This window comes from Podarcis liolepis (genome assembly GCF_965112155.1).
Source record: "Podarcis liolepis genome assembly, chromosome: 5".
In the NCBI taxonomy this organism is placed as follows: domain Eukaryota; kingdom Metazoa; phylum Chordata; class Lepidosauria; order Squamata; family Lacertidae; genus Podarcis; species Podarcis liolepis.
In genome coordinates, this window is record NC_139556.1 from 53113998 (window position 1) to 53140093 (window position 26096).

Sequence of the window (26096 nt, forward strand, 5' to 3'; positions counted from 1 at the left end):
AAGGAGAAAGTTGCAAATGGAGATGTTTAATGATTGAACATGTAAAGGGGAAGAAGAGCGGGATGAACTAGCTCTGAAATGAATGTTAATGCATGAGCACACACCACTTTGCTTTATTGTAGCAATAGATCAGCTTCTGAGGCTAGTTCCTAAGGGATAGAAATTGAGCGAAGAAGAAGAATTACTTGTTTAATTCATCATGCCTGCTGTAGGATTCTTTACCGTTTGCAACTGTAGCAAAGGAAATGATATGGCAAATATGACTGAATTGTACAGGTTGCCAAAGATTATTTATAAGGGTGATTGAATTGGAAATGTCAAGCCTGAGGCTATATACATTGCAGTGCAAGTTAAATAAATTTCAGAACAGCAGCGTCTACTGCCGCTTTTGCCTTCTTAGGTGGGCAAACATACACATACCTGTACAACTTGACAGTTTACACAGAAATAGTTATCCTTTTCTATGTACGCAGTTCTTGTTATTTAGTGAGCAGACACATTTGTTTTCATACTTTCTTTTGCCAATAAATGTTACTGCCTTCAACTAAAGGACTAGTTAGCTGAGATAATGGAGATGCAAACCGTGTATATGACTGAAAAGTGTGGCATAAAAAAAATGTAAACCTAAATATCTGTATGTACAGGTTTTGCACCACACTACATTGCCTTGTTGGGTTTCCACCTGCTTCCAATATAATAGCAACTCTGAACCTTTAATTTGCAACCATTACATAAAATATCTCACTGTTTCTTATCATTGGCTTCTTAACTTCTCCTGACCCTCCTATTAATCCCTGCATACTGTAAGAAAAATAGTCCATGTGCAGCTGTTCTTGGTCAGAACAGCTACAGCAGTTTGGGGGCCGGGAATAATATGCAACAATACTGATCTGAACAACCACACCCCTCTGCCCAAGATGAATGCAATCCACCAGCCGTGTATTGCCAACTGCTTGCCAACCCCAATTTTTACTGTCCCAGACAGGCACCAAAAGCAGACCTGTTGGGACTACAATGTGTGGCTAGTGAGACATGTTTCATAGAGTGGGCAGCATTGTGCATCTCTGGGGAGCTTGTGTCTTGCAAGTTCCCCAGGCATGCACAGCAACATCTAATATTTAATAACGAATGAGGACTTCAGCAAACAAAAATGTCAGGAATTTTTGAACCCACTGTTATCAAGATTCAGATTGCTAAACGAGATGAACTCCACTCAGTGAAATGGGAATTAACGGTCTTATCTCAGTCAGCTTTCATTGCGGGATTTGTATTGCTTCAAGGAATAAAACAATGTATAAAGACAACTATATCCAGACTTATTCAGCCCTGCCTTCTAATTCTTTGGGGTGCTGTTCAACCATTGCAAGAAGAAGGTGGGGAGAGTAGATGTCTCCAGAGAAGTAAAGTCTGAGGGTGTAGTTTCCTCTTCTTCATCATACATTTACTTGGAAGTCCCACTGAATCCTGTGCAGTATGCTCCAAATGTTCCATACACTGAGCGAACAATCCATCTAATTCTGTATACAAATAGCTGAGCTGTACCCTTATTATTCACATATAACATTCAGTAAGTGTACAGTCTGTGTACATCCTATGTCAAAGGGTGGAATGGTGGAGTAGGCAAACATGTTTTCATCATGTAAAACAATGGTGATTTTTAAAGAAATGTGTTTTTAATAATGTTTTGATGTGCTGAAAGAAGTATTAATTATGAAATTAGCAAAGAATAAATCAATAATAACATAACCCTTCTCTGGAGTGGGACACATCACCATCTGTGGAATAAATTGCTCCACACTTGTGTGTGAGAGAGAGTTAGAGAGAAGGAGGAGGAGGAGGAGGATAAAAGAGAAAGAGAGAGAGAGAGAGAGAGATTGAGATTGGTGGCAGGTTGTGGCATTATCAACCAAAAAAGTTACAAAAGCATACCGCATTTCTATAAAATCATTCAAAGCCATTCAAGCTTTTCAGCAAGCTTCTCCTTTAAGGCCACTCTCCTATGCTTGTTGTCTGCATAGGAGTGGCAATCTATTTCTACAGTATATCACTCATGCCTGCCAGCCTTCCCCTCTCCATGAAAGCAGGACCTTGGAAGCCAAGTGAAAGGGGCTTAGCTCCGACAAGCATTGCCCTCCCCCCGCCCCATATCATGTAACTGCACAGCTCCCATCCCGCCTCTCGCGCCCCTTGCCCATGGAGGGCCAGGGGAGGCATGCTGCCTGCCTGCAAAGCGCCTTCTCCCTCTCCCCTCCCGCCGGAGGCCCCTGACTGAAGCGCTGCGCCGGGCGGCTAAGGCGATTGTTCGGCCAGATTCTGCTGGTGCTGCAGCAGCGCCCGGCTCGGCAGGGACGAGCCCCGCCCAGCCCCGGCCGCTTGCCGCCCGCATTGGCTGCAGCGGCCGGCTGTTGTGATTCCCCCTGGCGCTCCCTCGCCTCGCCTGGGCGCGCTGCAGACAGGTACCGCCCTCTTGCTCTCACTCCCCGGCGGCACATGGGGGAGATGCTGCCCAGCTGCATCCGGCTGGCATCTGGGGCTTGCTCTTCGGTCTTGGCGCTCCCTGCAGCCGCCGGCTCTCCCTCGCTCCGCCCGAGCCATGTCCACCAGAGGTGAGTGTGCGTCTCTCCGCCTGGATGGAGGAGCAGCATCTTCCTCTGTGGTCGCTTGGAGATAGAAGGCTGGGCGGGCAGGCAGGGCCAACTCTCTGCCTGTGGTGGTGGTGGTGGTGTTGTGCGCCGGCGGTGGCTACGTTAATATCCTTTCCCCCTTGCCAACCTACACCTGTCTCCGCAAGAAACTTCGCCGCGCATTGCCTTTCATTCTGCTGTTGTTTGATGTGGATGTGGATGTGGATGTGGGGGCGGGGAGAGGAGAGCTTGAGAGATATTTGGGAAATCGGTGGCGTTTGTACGCCCCGGTCCACAGCGCACTCTCTTTTACTATGGGTGCAAGAAGGGATTGGATGGGCTTGGGCTACTTAATCACCTTTCTTGGGATAAAGGTGGGGTGAGGAGATTTAGTTCCCACCCCACCCTTCTTGGTACCATTTTGCAGCTCTACCGATGGAAGAATTCCAGGGGTTGATGCACCAAGATATTTAAAGCTGCAGTACATCCTTTTTTCGTGGGTGGGAAACAACGACGTGTCAGATCGTTCGCAGCTTGCATTTTCTGGAGGCATGTTAAAATATTTCTCAGAAGGGTTTGCAAGCTAGAAAGGGAAGCCAATGCCAATATCCCCACCACCACCACCACCTCTTTGCAATGTGAGAGGGGAGATATTTTTGCTGTGTTTTCAGAGTAGGTTACAACCCCTAAGGTGCTGGTGCTTGCTAATGAAGTGTTATAGATCGTTCAACAACAGGATTAATTTGTGGTAGGATGTGTTCTGAATAACAGTACTATTTTTTTCTGAGGTGTGGGAACAGCTGATTTTTATTTGCATCTGTGTGCATCCCCCCCATCCCTCCCCCCATATTGACCATGTGTAATTCTTAATCATTAAGCCGGCTGTCATATGCAAACTTTCCTGGGACTAGATCCCACTGAACTCAGCACGAGTTTATTATTAAGTAAACACATATTGAATTGTGTTTAAGAGGCCTAGATACGAAATTTCTTCTTGGGTAGATGTGTGATATTTATTTGATAGGGGGAATGCTACAGTGGTTGAAAGAAGCTTTCATCTTCATATATTTGAGAAACCAATAGATGTCTATCCACAAGGCATTACGTATGCTCAACACCAAGGCCCATTAAAGACTGTGGGTCAATTTCATACAATATGCTAGGTATATGGTGAGCTAAGTGCAGTTTCTTCTCAGTGGAACACTTCTTGGAGAAAACACATTATCTGCAGGGTTAAGGCCAGAATATGCAATGGCTATTAATTTTTACGGCATTAGCATGCCATCCCCATATATTTAATTTGTCTGCAGAGGCAACGCCCTGAATAAGTTCATGGGTGTGGCTGTTTTGCTATTGGAAGCAGGGTGGGGGAAGAGAGGGATGGGAGATGAATTTCCAATCCTGAGCTGTTTTTTTGAACAGCATTTCCCCTTTCAGGGTGCTGTGATGTCACAGTACTGACTCAGCTGAATTGTCAGATCAAGGAAGTATAACTCAAACCTGGCTTTAGGTTCTCGGCTTATTCTGATTTGTAGGCTTCTGGCTGTAGCTTTTGTTCTGTTCCAAACGCTTTATAATGAAAACAACTCAAATGTTTCATTTTTGTTCAGGATTTGTGCTTTTAATCCTTGATTGGAATATTACTCCTCATGCCATATTCTGTCTGATATCTATGGCTAGCAGCCTGGTGATTTACAAGGTCCTATTAACCAGTGATGGGTCTCATCATACTGTCATGAAGTCCCTTTGTCAGAAGCCAGCATGTTACTGCAAGAGAGGGAATATTGAGAAGATCCTCAGCTAGTGGTGTAAGAGAGTGCCTCGGCTCCCTGCCAGTGTTTGAATATTGTTACACAAGGAAGAGGGACCTGGCGGGTGGTGATGGTGGCACTACTCCATGAGTTATGTTATGCGCAACATAACTATACCACAGTGGCCGTATGGAGAGGGTATTGTTCAATCCCTGTCTCATCAACATTCTTATGCATGTAAAATAAGAGTGGGACAAGTTAGATGATTCCAATACTTGTGCTTTATACCCTTATGTGGTAATCATGAGAACTTACATTTTTGTGTATAATTTCTGATACATGTTATGCCAGCATAAGAACCTTAAGATGTTGAGTTCAGTTGTCTTTTTAGATAGTATATTATGTGTGAGTGTGCTTGTACTGTTTTACGTGGCTTGTATTAGCTTCAGTTCAGTATGGCGGATTCTAGGCCCAGTGGCGTAGCGTGGGGGGTGCAGGGGGGACGGCCGCACCGGGCCCAACATCTGGGGGGCGCTCGCACTCGCAGTGCTAAAATCAGTGCTAAAATCCACGGGTTAGGGGGCGCAAATTACTTGCCTTGCCCTGGGTGCTGACAACCCACGCTATGCCACTGTCTAGGCCGATGCCGGAATGTGTAAGAATCAGTTTACGCTAAACAATCCATCTACACTAGTCAATAAAGTGTGTGCTATACTATGGAGTGGGGAATATCCAGCACATGGACCAAATTAAGCCTTCCAAGCCAGTCAATTTTGCCTGCATGGCCATTTTGCAATGTTCTGCTGCAAAGGAAGAAACCAGGAGCATGCTCTAAATGAATCTAGAATTAAGTTAATCAATATTTCTCATTTTTCTGGTCTAGTTGGCACTGTTCCTCCTGTTGTGAATAGTGTTGATAATTCTCTCTGCAGGAGAATTCTGTACTGTAGAAAAACTACTGAAATTGTTTTGGGTAAGTTATAACAACATTTGTGCTAGGACTTCTGTTGTTATAACAGCAACTTCTGTTCTCCAGGATTCTACACTAGGATTTTTTACACTAGGATTCTACACTAGGATTAATTGCAAATAAGATCAAAATAAACTGGCAAGGGCCACTTCTGATGCTTGGGTCACTTCAGTAGGATGCATGCCACATTTAGTGATGGGGCATTTTCTGCGGCTCATGCACCCAGGAAGTGCCCTATTAGGTTGGCACTTCACATACCTTCATTGGTGCTCCCTGATCCCAGGCTCTTGTGTGGGCTTATTCACTGGTGGAGCCCTTAAGCTTCCAGCCTGCTACAGTGCTGCCTCCACTGGTAACCCTGTGAGATTGGTGGCGGCAGCAGTGTCAGTGGACTGTTAATATGTGATTGACATTGGAAATCCCACCAAGGGCAGTCTGCCCAATGACCCCCATAATCTGGAACCAGATCTGCACATTTAAAACTTTATATATTGGGAGTCCATAACAAAAACTATATTAATGTGTGCGGGGGTGTCTCTCTGGTTTTGCCTTCAGTTTTTCTCCTGGTTTGCCCATGTTCTTTGGACTATTAGTACTTTAACATCCCTGACAGAGGAAGGATAAAAGTAGCAGATAGCCATAATTGAGCTCAGTGTATCTTCCAGCATGTATACTGTGTGTTCCAATGTGATCTTACTGTGCTTGCGTTCAGCAACTACATATACTGTGGTTCACATGTATTTCACGATGCTTTAGCCAATGGTCATTGTTCCAAGGAAGCACCTCATTTATACAGATAGTTTCTTCTTGATGCTACTGCCTGCTAAATTTATGATTATCTAACTGCTGCAAAAATCTGCTTAGATGGCACACATAAACTGAGTGGCTTTTTAATTCCCCATAAATTAACCTAACAACTTCTGTTTTATAACAGGGTGTGCTATTCATTAGAGATGAAAACAACCCCTTGAAGTGCTAGACTTAAGAAAGAACACGTTCACCCATTTATCTTGAGTTGCAGCTTGGAAATCAATTTTTCTTTATCTTGTTTACAAGTTCAATGGAAATTTTGGGGGGGAATATGAGGAATGGTTTAGCATGAACAGCTATCAAAATGGATATGAGCTGGTAGTTTCCTTTCATTGTTCATTAAGACAATGAATCTTAAGCTATTTTGGATGCTCATATTGCAGCAGAAATTGAGAGAAGGGAAATGAGCATTGGTCTATGGTTAGCAAGGCATACCAGCGGCTCAGTTCTATGCATTATTTGGGAGTAATCACCGTGAAGTTCAATAAGGCTTCCTTCCATACAACTGTGTGTTGCGTTGGAGTCCAAATCACTCACAGAAATTTAGGCTGGCTTCCAGCCAAGTTCTACTCAGAGTAGAGGCACTGAAATTAATAGACCTAAGTAAGACATGCTCATTAATTTCAAAGGGTCTACTCTGAGTAGGACTACCATGACTACAATCCTTAGTGAGAAAATATGCTCCGATGTTGTATAGTGTCTCTGAAATGAATATTTCTGGTACATGTTTTTAAAACACACACAACAAAATATAGTTTCTTAAAATAGGGATGCTGGAAATCAAGCATGCCAGGTGTCAGAGAGGACCAAATACATTTTGCTGCCTGAAATCACATTTTCGCAGAGCCGGGAATGAGGCCCAGGTGAGCAATAAGGTTCCTTCTATGCTCTTCCCACTTCTTTCTTCTTGTGCAGTTGTTTGGAAGGGGTTGCCACTGATGCCCACAAAGCTTTAAAGCTCTCTCCATCCCATGGCACCTTGACCACAAGGTGGTGAGAGTGGTCATTTTTTCTTCCCTGGAAAAGTATATAGGGCCGGAGGAGGAAGTTGGAAGAGTGACTTTTTTCTCACTTTCTCATTCATCTCTGTGCTTTTCAAGGCCCAGATTAATTCTGATGGATCCAGCTTTTACCAAATCCCTGGGAAAAATAAGTGTGTATACATGGAATTTCTCTTTTTCTGTTTCTTTGGTGGCGAAGGAAGTTGCTCAAAGAACCAAATGTGCTCATTTGCCTGAAAACGTTGACAATACCTGGTATAAGCGTTTCATTAGTGGTAGGCTCCATCAGCACAAGGATGTCACTATTTTTCTCTTCAGCATAGCACTGTGTTTTGCTGGAACAGAGGAATTGAGGCATGATCCTATACTATTTAGAAATAAGTATAATTTGAGCATAGCCGAAGTCTGATATTGTGTGGGTTTTGTTGTTGTTTGGATAAGATGGTATATAATATGTTTAGTTTTTATTTATTTATTGTTCTTTGCCAGCTTGTAGTGTCTTGTGTTTTAATTGACCATCTTTTTAATGTGGTTTATTACATGTTATCTACTTGGGATCTTTGAAATGGAATGGGCAAGAAAACTAAATGCCTTCTTAAATCAAATACCAGAAAATAAACAAGTTTCAAATGTGGCTTTCTCTCCCATTCTTATTGGGGATAATAAAAGAACTGGGTATTATATACTTCATGCCCCTTGAGCTGCTTTACTTTTCTGTTTAAAAGAGCCTGTCTTACAAGAAGCCCTTAAAATGGTAGGAGACCACTACTCCTTACTGGAAGAAAGACAGAAAGAACTCTGGATTGATATGGACATGCTTGGGCAACAGACTTTTTAACCAGTCGTGTATACTAACTGTAAGCTAAAACATGGCACAAATCAATTCACTAAGAAATGGAGTTATTTATAAACCTCTGAAATAACAAAATTAATGAACATGTGTAGAGAGAGATAGAGAGCATCCAGATTTTTCTGATTTAATTTTTTTACATTTGTTACTTGTCAGTGATTAATCTCTGTATTTTTTTTTACTTTTTATCAATGATATAGTTGTATTATTTACATTTCTTGATATTTTAATAATAAACTATATATTATGTTGGTTGGAGAATGTGCTATAAGTATAGAAATATGACACACGATGTTGGTTGAGAATTATAGAAAGAAGTAAACTAACCTTCCCTATTGCTAGATATGTTGTAACTGAAGGGGTTCTTGAAAGCATATTTAGAAACCTTCCGGAAATATTCGTAGCTATTCACATTTCTAATGAAGCAATCGCACAGTGGCTTAATAATAATCAGATATTGGAAAATCTTTCCATATTTGGATTGTTCATAGAGGCTATGTTGTGAATCTTGTGCTGCATACTGAGTTGGAAAATACCTTTTGAATAGCATTTGTTTCTGCCATTGTGATGCTGCATTTTAGCTCTCTGATATTGACATGTTGAACATATAAGTGATTTGGTGGTACTGGGCAATGCATTACAATTGTCAGAAAAGTATAGTAGTATTGTAAGGGACATCGGTATTCAGACCAGGAATGTAAAAATCAGGCAGCAAAGTTTCTTAAAGAAAAAGTTTTTTATTTGGATTTTTGTCCGACAAAAAGCAAATAGGGTGCATTCAGGAAAATGAAGAATGCCCACCCCTCCTTGGGGGTAGCTAACTCATATACCTTCTTGCTAAGCATAGTTCAGCCCCTTGGCATCCCTTTAGCCAATGATTGACAATTTCCTATGGTCATTGATGCATATTCATTAAAGCTCAACCAATGAATAAATTGGTGTGTCCTTTTCGGTTCCAAGTTGCCTATTCCACTAGGTGGCGCTACTGGCTTATAATCTACTTAACCTATTTATTTTGTTCCAGGAAATACCCCTGACCACATGCTTCCTAGAAATGTGCCGAAGTGAGTCGTGTGGTTTAGCAACTTCACACCTAAGAGTTCTATCTGGACCCTGGCGGTCAGCAAACATCCTGCTACTTGCCTTTGTCAGGGGTCGTTTCTCAGAAATGGCTTAACCTCAACTGGCAAACTTCCTGCAGGGGCAAGCTAGCTGCACCCACAAGCTTACATGCTTGCTGCCTCTACAAAAGGTGCAAAGTGGTAAACAGGAGAAAAGAGAAATAGTCTTTAACTTTCTAAAATGGCTTTGTGCTTTTAGCTTTTAGATGGCTCTATAAAATGGTGTCAGAGGTTCTTAAATGGCTTTAGAGGTCCTTAGCCTGGCTCTCCATTGGTCATCCTGACCTTCACCCCTCCATTCCCCCCTTTCCATCACGAAAATGCTGACCGGCACGGTTCTCCATTTTCGCTTGATGGACCTATAGGTACAATATCATAGAGAGCCAGGAAATGTACACTCCTGTGGATACACGGGCCTCCCTCTATGACCCTGTCAAGTCTTCAAATATGGTGCTCGGGAACCACGTAGGTGGTGTTCAGAATCTTGACCTCACACGCATACCCAGCACTCAGACCTGTTCAGGCTCTTGGCCACAGCCGTGGTCATGTTCAGGAAGGTGTTCTCCCTCCACCCGGGGGCCATTTGAGAGGTGAGAACCATCAGGAGGCAGGGTATGATCCACATCCTGATTCGAGGAATGTTTGGTGCCCCAGAACAAAGAACTGTACCACCAACACAGAAATACCACAAAAAGGGTAATACCACAGGCCAAAGGGATGGGGGCCCACGAAGGCCAGGTCATGTGGGCCTCTAACTCCTGGCCCTACTGAGGCGTGAACAGCGTCTACACACAAAACGTTCCCACTCTACACAGGGAAAAGTGGCCGTCTGGGACTGATACACTGTTAGGCCTCGGGAACTATAGGGATGGCAATAGACTCTGTAAAGTTCAAAGGCTGGTCCTACTGGGTAGCGGTCACCTACGTGGTCTCTGACCAGGGCCTATGGAGGCTGAAGCCTGGGGTGGTAACCCTTATGCAGCCACAAGAATACCCTACCACATTCAAGGGTATTAGATGTGGAGTTACCAGGCCAGGTATTCTTCTGGGATTATGGGAGGCTCGAGCCACCACGACAACCACAGGTGGGGCTGCAGGATTTACTGGCACTTGTTCAGCAATTTCAATGCGCACCTGGTTCAGGCTCCCTCCCCTGCAATATTTGCATTAAGATAGGCTCCGTCCCATGCAACACCTGGATTAAGATTAGGACCTGGTCTACCAGATGGGGTTGGTACAGTGCTCTACCCCCTGAGTGACAGTTGGTTACCCCCCACAACAGCAAGAGCGGTCCAGAACTCGATAGATTTCGACCGTCTCTGCAACTTCCCATAGGAGCAGTACCCATGTGCGCTGGACAGTGGTGTGGAAGAGAAGCCACAGTGGGGTAGTGGGATGTTTCAATACGGCAACCTCATCAAAGCCCTGTTCCCAATAACCAATGAGCACGCCATTTCTTACCACTGGCAAGACGAACCAGTCATAGCAGAGGTCCGCAGGCCAATAGGGTTGGTATGGCTCAGTGGGGTCAGGACAATAGGACATAGAGCAAATCAATACAGAACATAATAGAGAAAAGGGGAAAGTCCTTGTGAAAGTCCTTGTGATGATCAGTCGCAGGATCTCGTTGCCCGTGGCCTAACGCGTTTCCGGTAGCGTCAGACACAAGGTGATGATCAGACGCGTGTGATGCACCCAGGGAATCACGTCAGCTACTCTCACCGCAGTTGGGATGGAGAGGAGGACGGTATACGGGCCTCGCCACTTGGGGATGAGGGGGTTGCACTTCCACGCTGTCACCCGGCTGGAACTGGTGGACCGGCTCAGCGAAACTGCACGGTGTAGGCTCGAGGTAGTACCTGGAAAGGGAAGCAAACACACACGGGGACAGGAATTGCACTTGTTCCTGAGTGATGTGATCTCCCACCCGCCCCAAACTGGCGGGGATGTCTCGGACGAAAGGGGTGGCCTGCCATACAAAAGTTCAAAGGGTGATAGTCTCAGTCTCTTGGTTGGAGCGCTCCGAATCTGAAACAAGGCAATGGGCAGGACATCTATCCAGTGTAGTCCCGTCTCCTGGGTCAGCTTGGCCAAGTGGGTCTTCAAGGTGCGATTCATACACTCAGGTTTTCCCGAACTCTGGGGTCTGTAGGCTGCGTGTAGCCTTCAGTTTATCTGCACCGCCTTGCACACTTCTTGCACAACTTTATCAATGAAGGCAGGGCCATTGTCACTGCCAATACTTCTGGGGAGGCCAAATCGGGGTATGAGTTCATGTAACAGTTTCTTGGACACTTCACGAGGTATCTCTGTTCTAGTGGGGTATGCCTCTATCAGGGTGCAGACAAACACAAGCAGGTATTTGATACCCCTAGTTGGTGGTAGTTCAGTGAAGTTCACAATCAGGCTTTCCATAGGGGTAAAGCCCACGTGTTGTACACCCGGTGGGGGAAGGTGGCCTTGTCTGGGGGTGTTCTTGGCGCACAGGACACACCCCTGGGATATAGCAGCAACTAGTTGAGAAAGGTTAGTGATGTAGAAAAGTCTCCCAAGGTGTGCTCTGGCAGCTGGACCCCCTAGATGAGTGGACTCGTGGTAATTCTTCACAATCACGGTAGCCAGATGTTGGGGCACAAAAACACGGTTTTCTGGTAGACGGAACCATCCCTCCTGGAGTGTCGCTCCTTCCTGGTGTGCCCACTGTTGTTCCTCCGGTGTGTAGCGTGGTTCCACATCGTCTGGAGTGAGTTGTGGGATGAGGGCTGCGTTGAGTGCTGGTGGAGGTTTCAAAGCTGCTTCACGAGCTGCGTTGTCTGCCTTCCGGTTGCCCCTAGTGACCATGTCCCGGCCTCTCCCATGGCCTTTGCAGTGCATCACGGCAATCTCTTCGGGACCCATACTGCTTCCAGTAACGTCTCAACTTCTGGACATTAGCCTTGCATCCAGCTGCCAATTGCAGGGCAATGCCTTTTGCTGTTGGACTTTGCCTCAAAACACAAACAACTCTTGGAGACTTTGGCTTTCTTAGAACTCTTGGAACGGCTTGCCTGGCTTGCACCCCCACTTCTGGGTGCTCTGCTGCCTGAGGAACAACTTGTAACTGCCTTCCTCTTCAGCCCACAGTCCATCACACAGATTTATTGAAGCGTAGAAACAGCTTCCCAAAACAGCCTCAGCCCCCTCTGGGCTTGGTACTTTTTCTGGGCATCCTCTAGCCCCCTCTGGGCTTTCTGGGCGTCCCACAGCCCCTTCTGGGCTTCCAGCCCCCTCTGGTCTGGCTGCCACTGTGGCCTGACATGCTGTCTTCAGTGGCTGCCACGCTACCCAGGGCTTCCTCCCTTGGAGTATTGCCAACAGCCAAGAATCAACGCTGGCCCTTAAAATGGCTAGGACCCTTTGGTCTCTCTAGAACATCAGGCACGTCTGCTTCACAAGCTTCCACTGCGCCTGCAGACTTCTCAATGGGATGGGCAAAGCCTGTTTCAGTCTGTGTACCCCTTATATTCCATAAGGGTGAGAACCGAATGGGGCACATTCACATGCATCTCCTGGCCAAATGTGAACTTGCCTGTTTCTTCCACTAGTGTGGCGGTGGCAGCGACAGGCCACAGACAGGGTGGCCAGCCTTTCACTGTGGAATCTAATTGCTTGATAGTCTCAAAGGCTTCTTGTTGGGCTGGTCCCCACTCAAAGGGGTCTCTTCCTCTTCCTCTGGTATTCTCATTTAGAGGTTTTGCTAAAATACTGAAGCCTTGGATCAGGATTCTGCAAAAGCCTACTGCTCCACAACTTTAAGCTTGTCTTTTTGGGATATCACAATCTCTGCCTTTTTTTTTTTTTTGCAGTGACCTTTTGACAATTTCTAGATGCTCAGTATGTTCAGCAAGTTGTCTGGATAAATTAACTAAATCTTCATCCCTTTCTTTTTTTGCATTTTGTAAAGTGAGCTGGTTGTATGAATCTTTCACTGATTTCAGCTCATTCACAAAACTTTGTTCTCTGTTTTTCTTTTAATTTTAGTAACTTGTTCAATTTCTCCTTTGCAGAGATATGTTCATCGACCTGGGATTTAAGATGGTCTGTTCCTCCTTACATTCTATTTCTGTTTCTTGCAATTTTTAGCTGATTTACTTATTTGTTCTTTAAGCAATTTAATTTGTGAGTCACACTCCATGAGTTTGTTGTTGTAAGTAACATCACAAGTATTGATTGTAGAATGAAGATCTTTAACTGTTTGGCTAGTCTCTTTGTTTTGCCTAACAAATTCTTCATTCTCTTTTGTTTTACTAGCGTTTTCAATTTTTTTTTTCTCAGCCAGTTCTGATTTTATTGCACTTAACTGTTCAGAAAGTTCTGAAAGCTTTCTGCCTCCACTGTTCACACCTTTGGTTTGTAGATCTTTCAGTAACTGAACTTCCCTTTCAGCCTTAAACAACACTATCTCCCTGTCTTGCATTTCATCCTCTTTGCACTTGATCTGACATTTCAGAATATTAATCTACTCAGAATACACATTTGTATTTGAAATAATAGCAGAACTTTCTTTGTCTTTCTCAGCTAAAACCTCTCTGAGGTTGTCAAATTCTCTTCCATGCCTCTGGAGGTCTTGAATTAGTTGAGACCTCTCTTCTAAATGACTTGTGTTTAATCTATTAAGTCCTTCATTTGTCTGTTCAAGATCCTGTTACATTAATTCTATAATAGCATCCTGTTTCATGGTCTTTTCTCGAAAGTGGGTATTTATTTATTTTTTCCTCTGTTAATGCAGTAATAACTGCTTACTGTTCTGTACACTCTTCTCCATAAACACTGCACTTCTTCTGGACATCTTCCCTCTCCAAAACCTGACATGAGGGAGTGACTTTGCAATGTTCAGTCCTGCATTTCTTCAACCAGGGGGGGTTGTCATCTACCACCTTCAGCCAGTTGTCTATATAGGGGATCTAGTCAGGATGTCCCCCCTGGTCTATGGCATAGTCTCTGCTGAATCCTTTCTTGAAGTTGTTTAACATGCATTGAAGGGGGATTACTGGACCTTTCAAGCCTTTCGAGCCTCCCCCCTCCCATTTTCAGTATGGCCCTGTACAGCGTCCCCACACCAAACACTCACACATTCATTTCGCAACTTTGCTACGACCCCAGGGGAATGCCCCGGGGTAACACACATACATGCACAAAATGCCTCTCTCGCCAGACGTTGTACCATACACTAACCACCCTGTGCCCCCCTTTCTCTCCTTCCTAATACCAAAACGTGGGTGGTTGTCAGGGGTCAACCCTTCTCCTTAATGCCACTATCCACGCTGGAGATGTGATCAGGATCTCCCTTCTCCTTAATTAAAAGGAGGATTTCCTATCCCCTCAGGGCTTGTTGCCATGTACTCACCCCAGCCGGCTGTTCTCTGCCCTGTCCTCCCAACCTCGGCTCTTCAAATCCGTTGTCCTCTGTCCCAGGATACAGCAAGAGGGTCAAGTTGCCTTCTGTCCCCCTCCGAAGAAAAGGTTCGGTGTGCACTTGGAAGCCAGGAGGTCTGTTGGCCCTCCGCCGTCTCTGCCCAGAGGGCAAGGGAGCTGCCTCCTGGTCTCTGAGGACACTTAAAGTCCTTCTGATCCGAGTCACTTTTGGCACCAGAAATGTAAGGGACATCGGTATTCAGACCAGGAATGTAAAAATCAGGCAGCAAAGTTTCTTAAAGAAAAAGTTTTTTATTTGGATTTTTGTCCGACAAAAAGCAAATAGGGTGCATTCAGGAAAATGAAGAATGCCCACCCCTCCTTGGGGGTAGCTAACTCATATACCTTCTTGCTAAGCATAGTTCAGCCCCTTGGCATCCCTTTAGCCAATGATTGACAATTTCCTATGGTCATTGATGCATATTCATTAAAGCTCAACCAATGAATAAATTGGTGTGTCCTTTTCGGTTCCAAGTTGCCTATTCCACTAGGTGGCGCTACTGGCTTATAATCTACTTAACCTATTTATTTTGTTCCAGGAAATACCCCTGACCACATGCTTCCTAGAAATGTGCCGAAGTGAGTCGTGTGGTTTAGCAACTTCACACCTAAGAGTTCTATCTGGACCCTGGCGGTCAGCAAACATCCTGCTACTTGCCTTTGTCAGGGGTCGTTTCTCAGAAATGGCTTAACCTCAACTGGCAAACTTCCTGCAGGGGCAAGCTAGCTGCACCCACAAGCTTACATGCTTGCTGCCTCTACAAAAGGTGCAAAGTGGTAAACAGGAGAAAAGAGAAATAGTCTTTAACTTTCTAAAATGGCTTTGTGCTTTTAGCTTTTAGATGGCTCTATAAAATGGTGTCAGAGGTTCTTAAATGGCTTTAGAGGTCCTTAGCCTGGCTCTCCATTGGTCATCCTGACCTTCACCCCTCCAGTATTTCTCCATGCTAATAAATTATCATGAAAATTGACCATTATAGTCTTGTCTGCTTTCCATACTATTACTATGACACTCTTTCTTCTTTTGGACAAAGCCATTCTGATCAAACCAGTGATGTATCTTCCTAATGAGTTTGAGGCCACCCGCAGGACTACCCAGCTGTGTAAATTGTGTGGCAATTGGTCTTTGAGGGTAGCTTGCTAAAGAACCTGCATCTATATCAGGGATAATCCCTCCTATATTAAATTTTTTACTTTGAGATGATCATTTGTGTATTTGGCAGTAAAATGCTTTCTTTGCTCAATTGCACATTTTTATCAAGACAGCTGCAGTGCATATGGTTTTGTTAGCTATTTATATGATGTATTCTTATAGTGTGAAAATATTCCTGCCACATTTGTTCTAAAAGTGTCCAGGTTTTTTTAGAGTTTGTATTACAAAAAGAAGAAGAGCGAAAGTAGGTAATGTAAAGCCTTTATTTCGTCCAACTCCAACTCTCGTTGGTGTGGAATAACATTTTAAGTTTTGTAAATAGGGATGCAAAAATACTTGGCACCTTGTTATCCAGGTTTCTTAAGATTCTTGTTATCATCGCAGCCCTATCCTTGGGAAGAGTGAAGTGCTTGCGTAGCAGATGCAGGGATGTATGTGGGTAGCAGTGTTGGCAGCCCCTTGACCATTTCATCATTGGTTATGAAATAGATTCAGCTGCCAGCCATCTTTTCTCCATGGAACAATAATAAGTTAAAAGACCATACAATAATTAATGCAACAATTATTTGAACATTATGGCAGTAGAGTCATTGGATATGCAATCCGTCACTCTCATATACAGTGGTACCTCTACTTACAAACGCGATCTGTTTAGTCCGTAAGTAGAGCACTGCTACTGTGCATGTGTGACGCATGATAGAGCGCTTCTGCGCATGCGTGAAGCGCACAGATCGCTTCTGTGTGTGTGTGTGTGTGCACGCGGTGAACCTGGAAGTAAACACTGCCGGGTTTGCCGCTTTCGTAACCTGAAAAGCTGCAACGTGAAGCAAACGTAACACGAGCTATGACTGTATAGTTGCAGGGATGGAATGCATGCAACAGCTCTCCTAATATAAATATATTTCACTTGATGTTAGAGTGATGTGAGTTTTCCTAATCTGTAGTGTTTCCCCATGTTGGATTTTTGATAACATGTCAGCATTTCACCATGAATGAGAAATACTGTTGATTTGTTGTGCAAAAGCAGCATGTTCATGACAAAGTTGAAAGAGCATTCTCTGGAGTACCCCTGCCTACTGAAGCAGAAATTTCTTTTCTCTGTCTCTCCTTGACCCTTTCTATCTGATAGACAAAGCAGATGAAAACAAACCATGGGTTAGAACTTTGTTTTTTAATTATCTTTTCTCCATAGTCATCCGCAAAAAGACTGTGTCCTGGAGGGCTTTATGCACTGCATCAGTCTTGCTATTTAGGAGCTCTGGAAGTATTTTTAGCAAATATTAGTAGTGGAGCCAAAGGGGTATTTTGAAATGGACTAATTCACCAAGCAGTCAGCTGAAACTAATAACCCAGCATCAGGGATAGTGTAGCATTAACAATCTAAGGGTGTGGGGGCATCGTAACTCACAATTGTTAATGCATTGCAGAAAGGTTATAATTTGCTCTAACTAAAATTAGACTATATATTGTAGGTATGACAAATATCTTGGCATTGCAAATAATTAAAATTTTAATAAAAGTATAAGCGTAGTTTCTAATTGTTATTTGTAAGGAGTTCTTTATTTAACAAGCAACTAGTAAAGAATGACTAAAATTATATCAAAATAGAGTCCACATACACACACATCCCAGATAGACATAAATCTCCATGTGCTTATTAATAACAAAAAATACAGGTTTTTTAAAACCTCCAAAATGCTAAAAAATTTAAAACCTCCAAAATGTTAAAATTAGACATGCAGTTCTTGACTGCCCTGAGCTTTATCACCATTCCTAGGGAGGAGAATGCCTGCTTGCCCTGCGACAGGAGTCACCAACATGGCATGCATGGTCACTAAATGTTTCTGCAGAGACCTTCCTCACTGCCACAATCCCCCCTCCTGCCCTTTGGATTTGGAAGAAGCATTCAGTTGAAGTCAATAAAATAGGTTGTGTGTTCTTGGTTGGAGGGTGTGTGTGGTGTCTGCAATTTGTAAATGTAGCTACAGTCTGTAAAAGGTGGGCAATTACTGGTCAATATTTAGCTCCCCCTGCTAGAGAGGTACAAAGATTTTTCTAGCCCTTCCTTTTGGTATCTGCCATGATGGACGAGTCCTATCTGTCTCCACAAGTTTTTGTATGCTCTGCTCCTAGCTTAGCACTTCTTACACCATCACAAAGACTCAATTTTCTCTTGTTACCACAGCAAACTGAGCTGGGGGCTGGGTTAGCATCTAACCCCCAGCCCTTTGGCTTTAGGCTCTTAACAAGCCCCAATGTTCCATATACTACAGGAGCCTTCACTAGCTAGTTCACTCATGAACCCTGCTCTCCCCTGTGTTGGCTGTCTCTACTTGAAGATCTGTGTTCTAGAGAGGGGCATATAATGCTTTAATAACATCTAATATAATGAGATATATTGATTAAGCTTTAATTGGACAATTAAGCTTTTTAATGCCCTTGATAAGTGTTCCATAGCAGCCTGATGAGCAGAGCTACCAGTTGACAGCAAATACATTTATTTTGTTTTTTTTTTAGATCAGGAGGGCTCAGTTGTTAACAGATGGTATATGGTTAACAGATGCTATGCGGCAATATGAATTATGTTCCATGTAGATTAAAAAAACCCTGAATTCCAAGAGCGTTTAATTCATAAAGCTTCATAGTAAGAGGTCAAGCTGGGTGACTGTAATGGTCCTTCTTTGACCATTAAGCTTTTCAACTGTAATCTGAAAATGATTAGGTAATGCAGCCCAAAAGTATAGTTGAGAGTGTAGCGTTTTTGTTTTTCTCCCTTGTATGAGGATCAAAACAAGCTAAATTTTTCAGAGCCGGATAAGAACATTATTGGGAGATTTGACAGCAAATTCAGCAGCACGTTTCTTCTTTTACAGACTCATCATAAGCTGTAGCTGTCAAGAGAATGATCAGCATTATTTGTAGTTAAAACATAATAGTGTCTTTTGATGAAATAGGACAGAACCAGACACCTCCACCATCTATATTGGGAACCTCCACCCCATCTCTTTTACTGTATTTATTCGAATGTAACGCATACCATTTTTTGGACAAATTACTTTGTGGAAATTAGAGTGTGCATTAGATTTGATGTCGCCAGCAAATACTTTTTTGGTTTCAAGGCTTTGAAAATTGAGGTGCACATTAGATCCACATAAATACAGTATTTCTATCATTGGTTTGAAGACATTTTAAGCTAGTCCCAATATTTCCTATGGCAAGTGAGCTCAAAGTGGAAGGGGACCTTCCACTCATTTCCAGGTTGTACAAGGGCCCACTCCATGCCACAGTTTGTTCTTAGATGTAGACGAGAGGCACCAGTGCAGTACTTCCAGAAGTCATGGCTGTGATAGAATCGCAACATGGTAAATAGTGTTACAGGCCACCCCAGTCTCTGCTGAGTGGTAGCAAAATTCCAGAGATCTTGTTTGGCACTTAACCATGGTTTATGTTCTGTGGGAATAAGACACAGCAGAGACTGTTGTGTCTTTATGAAATGTGGTTTATTTTACACATATTTACAAGCTGAGTTTTGATGGAGGGAGTGCAGAACATTTACACCCTGAGTGTTTCTCTCTTTGCTCTTCCCATAGCTTCAGCAAGCTTGGGTCTAAAGCAGCAGCCAGTCATGTCCCCCCCCCAGTCTCTGAGTGCAGCCTCTCAGCCAGCATGCATTGAATTCTGGTGCCTCCTTTCTCCTTCCCAAAAACTCTTGCCCCAAAACCTCATTATAAATGGACATATTTTTTTCTGTGGTGACATCACACCCCCACACCCCCGTTACTCTGGCAACCTCTGCCTCCATGTTGCTATCGTCCTGTGCCCGGCTGATGGCTCCCATTATCAAACAAACCATTATTAGCCTTTTGTGTCTTCAGCGACTGCCCCCCCCCTTGCCACCACATAGAGTCATCACCAGGTTGGCCTCATGATGAAGCTAGTTGGTGTTATTTCTAACCCTTGCTAAATTCATTAATTTATGAGTTTGCTCAAGTTCTTGACTGAATGTAGCGATTATGGGGGTTTGCCCCCCAATCATAGCAATAGCTTACCAATGCCTGGGTGTTTGTGTTGTCATCAGCTGGTTTGTGAATGGTCACTGTAGTGATTTTACCTACATTATTAAACATTGGATTGTATCCCATGTAGCACAAAGTGCATGTTCCATCAGTGCACGGATTTCTGTTTACACACCAGAGCACCCTCCACACCTGCACACTCCTTAAATCTGTTCTAGGGGTTACCACAACTCTCTGGAGCAATTTCACTCTGGAGGATGTGGGGTCTGCACAGGAGGGAGGAGAGGGGAGAAAATTCCATTGAGCAAGCGGAAATCCCTGTGCCGATGGGATGTGTTAGTTGAATATTGCCCGTGAAGTAGTTTTCTTTTGTAAAATGTCCTGTATTCCTCTGATGAAGGGCAGTATAGAAATTAAATAATGTACTTCCCTTTGACCTCACCTAACAATGTGTATATACCAGCCAGCTAGCTAGCGCTCTCTCTCTCTCTCTCTCTCTCTCTCTCTCTCTCCCTCCCTCTCTTCTCTTTTTCCACCTAACTATGTGCATATACCTAAGAACTTAAAGCTTCATGCACCTGACGAACTGGAGTCTAGTCTATGAAAACCTATGTTATATTATTATTTTATTTTATTTTATTTTATTATTATTTATTAGTTGCAGCAATAGCAAAGAAGAATCTTGCAATAGGTGAGCATAGCTACCCACCTGGCATTCTGAAGAGACGGAAAAGCTTTCCTTTCAAGAAAGGCAAATAATACTTTGTGATGCCAAAAGAAAATCTGTCCAACTCAACTGCTGTTGGGTTTGATTAGTGACAAGTGGAAACAGCTGGGCAAGTGTCCAGCTGGATGTGGCTGATAAAAGAAATATGTCTGGAAAATCAGGAGTGATCACTTGAACATTGTCATATAATTGCCTTTTCCACACATGCTTCTGGTGATAATGGATATGTATACAGTACTCAGATGCTGGTGTCAGTGAAAGCTGTTTTAAGGGCTGAAGCTGCAGAAATACAGATGTAGTCCCCTGGGAACATCATCTGTGCATTTCCTACTGAAAGCAGTGGAACCTATTCTAGATTCCCTGCTTTCCTCTGGAAAAGGGATGGTGACTTCCAATAATTTCAGTGGGGTTTGGATGGACAGTTGCCCAGTACTTACTATACAAGAATCAAACCCAACCACAAAAATTATCCTGTTTTTACAGCTTGGCAACTGACCTAGTTGTTAATATAATGCCCCATGGACCATGTTTCAAGTGGGAATACAGTGGCTGGAGATGAAGGTTCCTTGACATCAGGGAAGAAGCATTTGTGGATTTGTTCATCCAGCCAGTTAAAAACCACAAGGGATTTGACCGCTAATGCTGATGCAGATTCACACGTGGATCTCTCTGTGTTAATTATCAAGTCTCTTGGCAGACACAGCTGCTGCTCTGCTTCCACTTCAGTGTAATTAATCATCCGGCCTGAATCAAAGGAAAAAGCAGCTGCTTTTGCCCTCATTAGCTGGAGAAAAACTGGAAACTTCTGTGTTCAAAAGACTCTTATCCTGCAAGAAGGCAAAAAATATTTGCCTTTATCCATTTCCTCACGGCACTGTGGGAAAAACATTATTTTGACCTTAATAAACATACAGGACCATACTAAGTTCTGTAAGCAATGCCAACATCTTCATGGGTAGTCACTAAGTTACTAGTTACTAGAAGAATAAAGTGCACTCTGGCCTAGCATGGTTCCTGTTTGAAAATTTGAAAGGAGAAAAATAATTACTTTGTTCTGTGCAGACTGTTGTCTGTTTTTTTGCAGATCTGGGAGAAGGGAACACTGATCACAGAATGTTGGATTAGTTGTCTGTCTTCCTTGATGCAGTGGTCAATTTTTTAGTTGTGGTGACCATGGGGATGAGCAGTGTCTAGATGTTTCCAGTTAGGGTTACTTTTTACAGGACCACTGGCTCCTCTCTGGGAGGGGAGACACTTTTGGTTTCAGGCTAGGGCATTCCTATTTACATACTGTACCTCATAAAGATTATTCTCATTAAGAACTGTTCAAAATGTTGATGCATATGGAGGTACCAATGGTTTGAAAGATCCCGAAGTTGATTTAGCTGGAAAAGGTAAATGCAAGTTTCCTTTTAAATGCTTCTCCCCTTTAAGTATTTTCTAAATAGCCATCTTAGAGACTAACAGACTCTAGAGACTAACAGTTGTCACTTGGAGCTTAATTTGGCCCAAATCAATCTTGGTATCACATGCTGTTATTTCCCCCCTAAGTTTCCACTTTGAAATGTGTTTCTGCCTCTGTGCATTTACCCTCTATGATATGGGCATATGTCAGTTGTCATTGTTTCTCCTGAGGACACCAGAGAGATGGAAGGGCACTGACCCATCTCTGGTTGGGAATGCCCCCCCCCCTAGCTAGTGACCTTATGAACAGTGTCCTATGTTTCAAGGGATAGAGGTTTAAATGACCAGCTTCCACCTCCCTGCTCCCCACCCCCTATTATTAGGAAGTGTTGGACTATAACCCTATTCAGTTATTTTATTCTGTTTTGAAACAACTTGTGGGAGTGTATATTCATGCCTGTATTGACCTTCAGTGTTCCTGTTCTTGGCTGCTCCACACCTAAGTGTCACATGTTGAATGGGAAGGTCTGAAGAAGAGGCAGTGCTTGGTACTTAAAGCACCCAGAGCACAGTGACAGGGTCTGCCAGGATGCTGATAAGTATGCACCAGGGGAAGAGGGGCTGGAGTCTGACTCAGGAGAGGGGGTTAGTGTGGTCCATGGGGACCTGTACTGCTGGAGCCTGGAGGTAAGCAGAGGCAGAGAAGCTGGAGGAATAGCTGAGAGAAGTGGCAGGCCAGGCAAGTGAAGGGCTGGAGGCTTTCCCACCCTCTTGTGCACAACTGTCTCCCAGAACCAGGAGAGGATTGAAGCAGGAAGAGCAGGAGCAGCTTCCACGCAGGCTACAGTGTTCACAGCATGCCGGAAGAAGGTACATAAACTAGTGGAGGGGGAGTGGTCTCTAGTTGCTGCTCCATAGACTGAGGACCTGGGTATAACTGCCTAGGCGCTACATTGCTGTGCTTAGGTCTCCAGACCTGTAGAAGCGACTGTGTTATCTTTGACAGTAAAGAGTTAACTTTCTTCTGTCTGCATTCATTGGCTGGGAAGCACCCGTGACACACAGGCCCTTAACACAAATGTGTAAATCCTAATTTATATGTCTAAATGTCTCTGGGAAATTAAGATAGTAGCCCCCGTATAAGCAAAGTAAAATAAAAATAAAAAGATGGGAGGGGCAGGAGACCTGGGGTTTGGGCTTCACTGAACAACTCCTGAATGTGGATTCTAAGAGCATGTGGTTGAATTCACTTAGCAACCTCCCTGTAATTGGGAGCCTTGTGGTGGTAGGGTTCCCTATCATGAGGATGCTCCTGAGCACCCCCCCCCCCGTAACCTGCACTATACATTAAAGCTATATTGTACCATTTTAAACAGTTGTGGTTCCCCATCCCCTTGAGTGCTGGCTGCTAAGGGTGCTGAGAGTTATTAGGAAATCCTTATTCAATCCCTTACAGAGCTGCAGTTTTTAGAGTGGTTTAACAGCCAGTCTCTCTTTCCTTGGAATTCTGGGAATGGTTTCCCTGTGACGGGACAAGGTGTATATGGGGGGAGGGGGGAGATATGTGCAAAGGGGATGGGCCTTCATTAGCCTCAGAATCTGTTAAATTTAAAATGTGGCAGTGGGTCTGCCTTCTGGTTCCAGAAGGTGGCAATGTGGCTCGTGCTGAAAAACTGAGCAAGGAAACACCAAGCCTTATTATTTCCCATTTAACATAGACCTGCTAAATACTGTGCCATGACTGTCATATAAAGTAAATCTGTTTTTAAACTCCCAGTTCTGAATGTTTTTTTCTAATTCTGTTCAGAGCTGAAATAATGCTTCAGATTGGAAACACTTTAGCTAGATTGTAACTGTACTTTTTAGTAGAAAAGTTAGTTAAAAACGGATGTATAATTCAAGAGCTACAGGGTTTTGCCACATCATCTTCTGAATGTTAAAATCAAAAGTATTACAGAGGAAAGCTTTTTCAAACTGATAGCTGGTGGCAAAACTACAAATAAAGCTCATTTTCACAGCATAGTGATTGAAAGTGGTAGAATGAAAGCATAAAACAAGACTGGAAGTTAGATTATACTGCTCTGGTTCCTAGGTCACACTAAGCTGGAGGGGGATGTTTGGCCTTCCAGATGTTGTTGAACATCAACTCCCATCAGGCCCAGCAAGTATTGCTAATGTCCAGGATGATGGCAGTTGCAATTTAGCATCTGGAGGGCCAAATGTTCCCCAGTCCTGTGCTAAGCTGGAACTTGGCTTAGTGTGACTATGGGCTCCCAAAAAGGAGCTCACTGCCACTTTAGTTCTTCCAGTCATTTTGGTGTGGTACCATGCTGAACTAAACCTAAACAAACCTTGGTTATATCTTGTGGTTAGTCTGGAGATAACACTACTATGAGCCTGTGTTTGGACAATAAGCTAACCCAAGCCATTGCTTATCTCAGTACATTGCAGCAGCAAAATGTCCAGGGAGAAGCGGCTGTGATCTTCTCCCCAGGTCATAAATTACAGATGCCCTGTGAAATTAGGCTGCTGATTTAATATGGAAAGGAATTATTTATATAGAGAAACTAGGCTATGCATTTTAATATGTTTCATTTTAAATAAAGAGACTTCCTTTCGGTCGCCCATGGAATGTACATTCTTGTGTAGCTGGTGTAACATGCTCTGAATTAAAGAAAATGTGAAGACGAGCTCCTTTACTTCTTAAAAAGGTAAAGGTAAAGGTACCCCTGCCCGTACAGGCCAGTCTTGCCAGACTCTAGGATTGTGCTCTCATCTCACTCTAGAGGCCGGGAGCCAGCGCTGTCCGCAGACACTTCCGGGTCACGTGGCCAGCGTGACGAAGCTGCTCTGGCGAGCCAGCACCAGCGCAGCACACGGAAACGCCGTTTACCTTCCCGCTATAAAGCGGTACCTATTTATCTACTTGCACTTAAGGGTGCTTTCGAACTGCTAGGTGGGCAGGAGCTGGGACCGAACGACGGGAGCTCACCCCGCCGCGGGGATTCAAACCGCCGACCATGCGATCGGCAAGTGCTAGGCGCTGAGGTTTTACCCACAGTGCCACCCGCGTCCCTCCCTTTACTTCTTACCCAGACACAAAAGGAACAGTGAGAGTTAGCTCTGAGAATGCAGAGGTGGAATGGAACAGTAGAATATGCAGCAACTTTGTGCATATTTTATGCATTAAGTATTGCCAAATAGGGCTGAGCACTGTGGGTTAAATAGGGAGTAGCTGAATATTTTGAAACTATGATGAATAACATTGGTATTAGTGGGATAAATAATGGCTGAACAATCATGTATAGAACTTCACAGTACAAGGAGTCAGCATCCTGATAGCAAAATTCCTATTGTTGGCACACTCTGTAGTTCTTTCTACAATACCCTTCCATTCCAGAGAGCTGACAGAATGTTCTCTTGCCTGGTTAACTATTGATTGCTATTGTTAATGTTTGGTGGCATGATTTATGTGGCCAGCCAGAGTCCCTTGTTCTTCCTGTAGCAAACAATAAACAACTGTAGCTTGTAAGTGCTGACCTCCAAAAAATGCAAATAGGCATATTCCATTTAGCATGTGAGTTTTTAAAGAAGAGGAGTAATGGGCAGCAAACTTTGATTTTTTAAAAAGAGAGGGAACAAGAATCCTTCATAATCTTCAGGACTTTTTCTTTTTTACCTGAATTTTTACTGTGTCCTATAGTTAGGGGTTAGGTTGACATAAAATATACTGAGCATTAGCACAATTAGGGAGTAAATCACTGAGAATTGTCATAAATAGCAAGCTCGTGTAAAACAGCAAAGGGTGCTACTATTACTCATTGGAATCTGATTAAGATCAAGGATTTCTGAGTGTACAAAATAAGGAAAAATTATGTGAACTGATAGGTTTTGGATAAATACAGGAAAAGGTCTGGTGGCCTGGAACACTGAAGCCTTCTTTCATGCCATCGCCATTATTGCGGTACTAAGATAGTCCTGTAATGGGTCCCATCATTCCTCCTGATCTAGCTTTCACTATGGGTTCTTCTGGACTATTGTGGTGTGATCAGCCACCAACTGTGCTCATCTATTGACTGTTGTCTGCTTAAAGGCCCAATTCTGTAACTGAAGAGATGGGGGTTTCCTTTTGGATTGCTTCCACGTATCTTGAACCAGTTACGTTGCCATGTCTGTTGATTTCTAAATGGACTCTGATGCATGGTGTACTGAAAT

The 26096-nt window shown here is 43.6% G+C and overlaps 1 protein-coding gene across 8 annotated transcripts in view; it reads left to right on the forward strand.

Moving 5' to 3' along the window:
- The window catches only part of ABLIM1 (actin binding LIM protein 1), a 221001-nt gene that overhangs the window by 9885 nt on the left and 185020 nt on the right, over positions 1-26096 (forward strand). Inside the window, exon 1 of one of the 8 annotated variants that reach the window (XM_083504844.1) lies at positions 2359-2606. The exons of 4 other annotated variants lie outside the window; for them this stretch is intronic. In XM_083504844.1, the coding sequence (XP_083360970.1) occupies positions 2594-2606 (13 nt within the window). In that variant the 5' untranslated portion in view covers positions 2359-2593. Of the gene's footprint in view, positions 1-2358; positions 2607-26096 lie in introns of those variants that run through there. 3 more of the 8 variants (XM_083504846.1, XM_083504838.1, XM_083504837.1) reach the window with 3 other exon arrangements.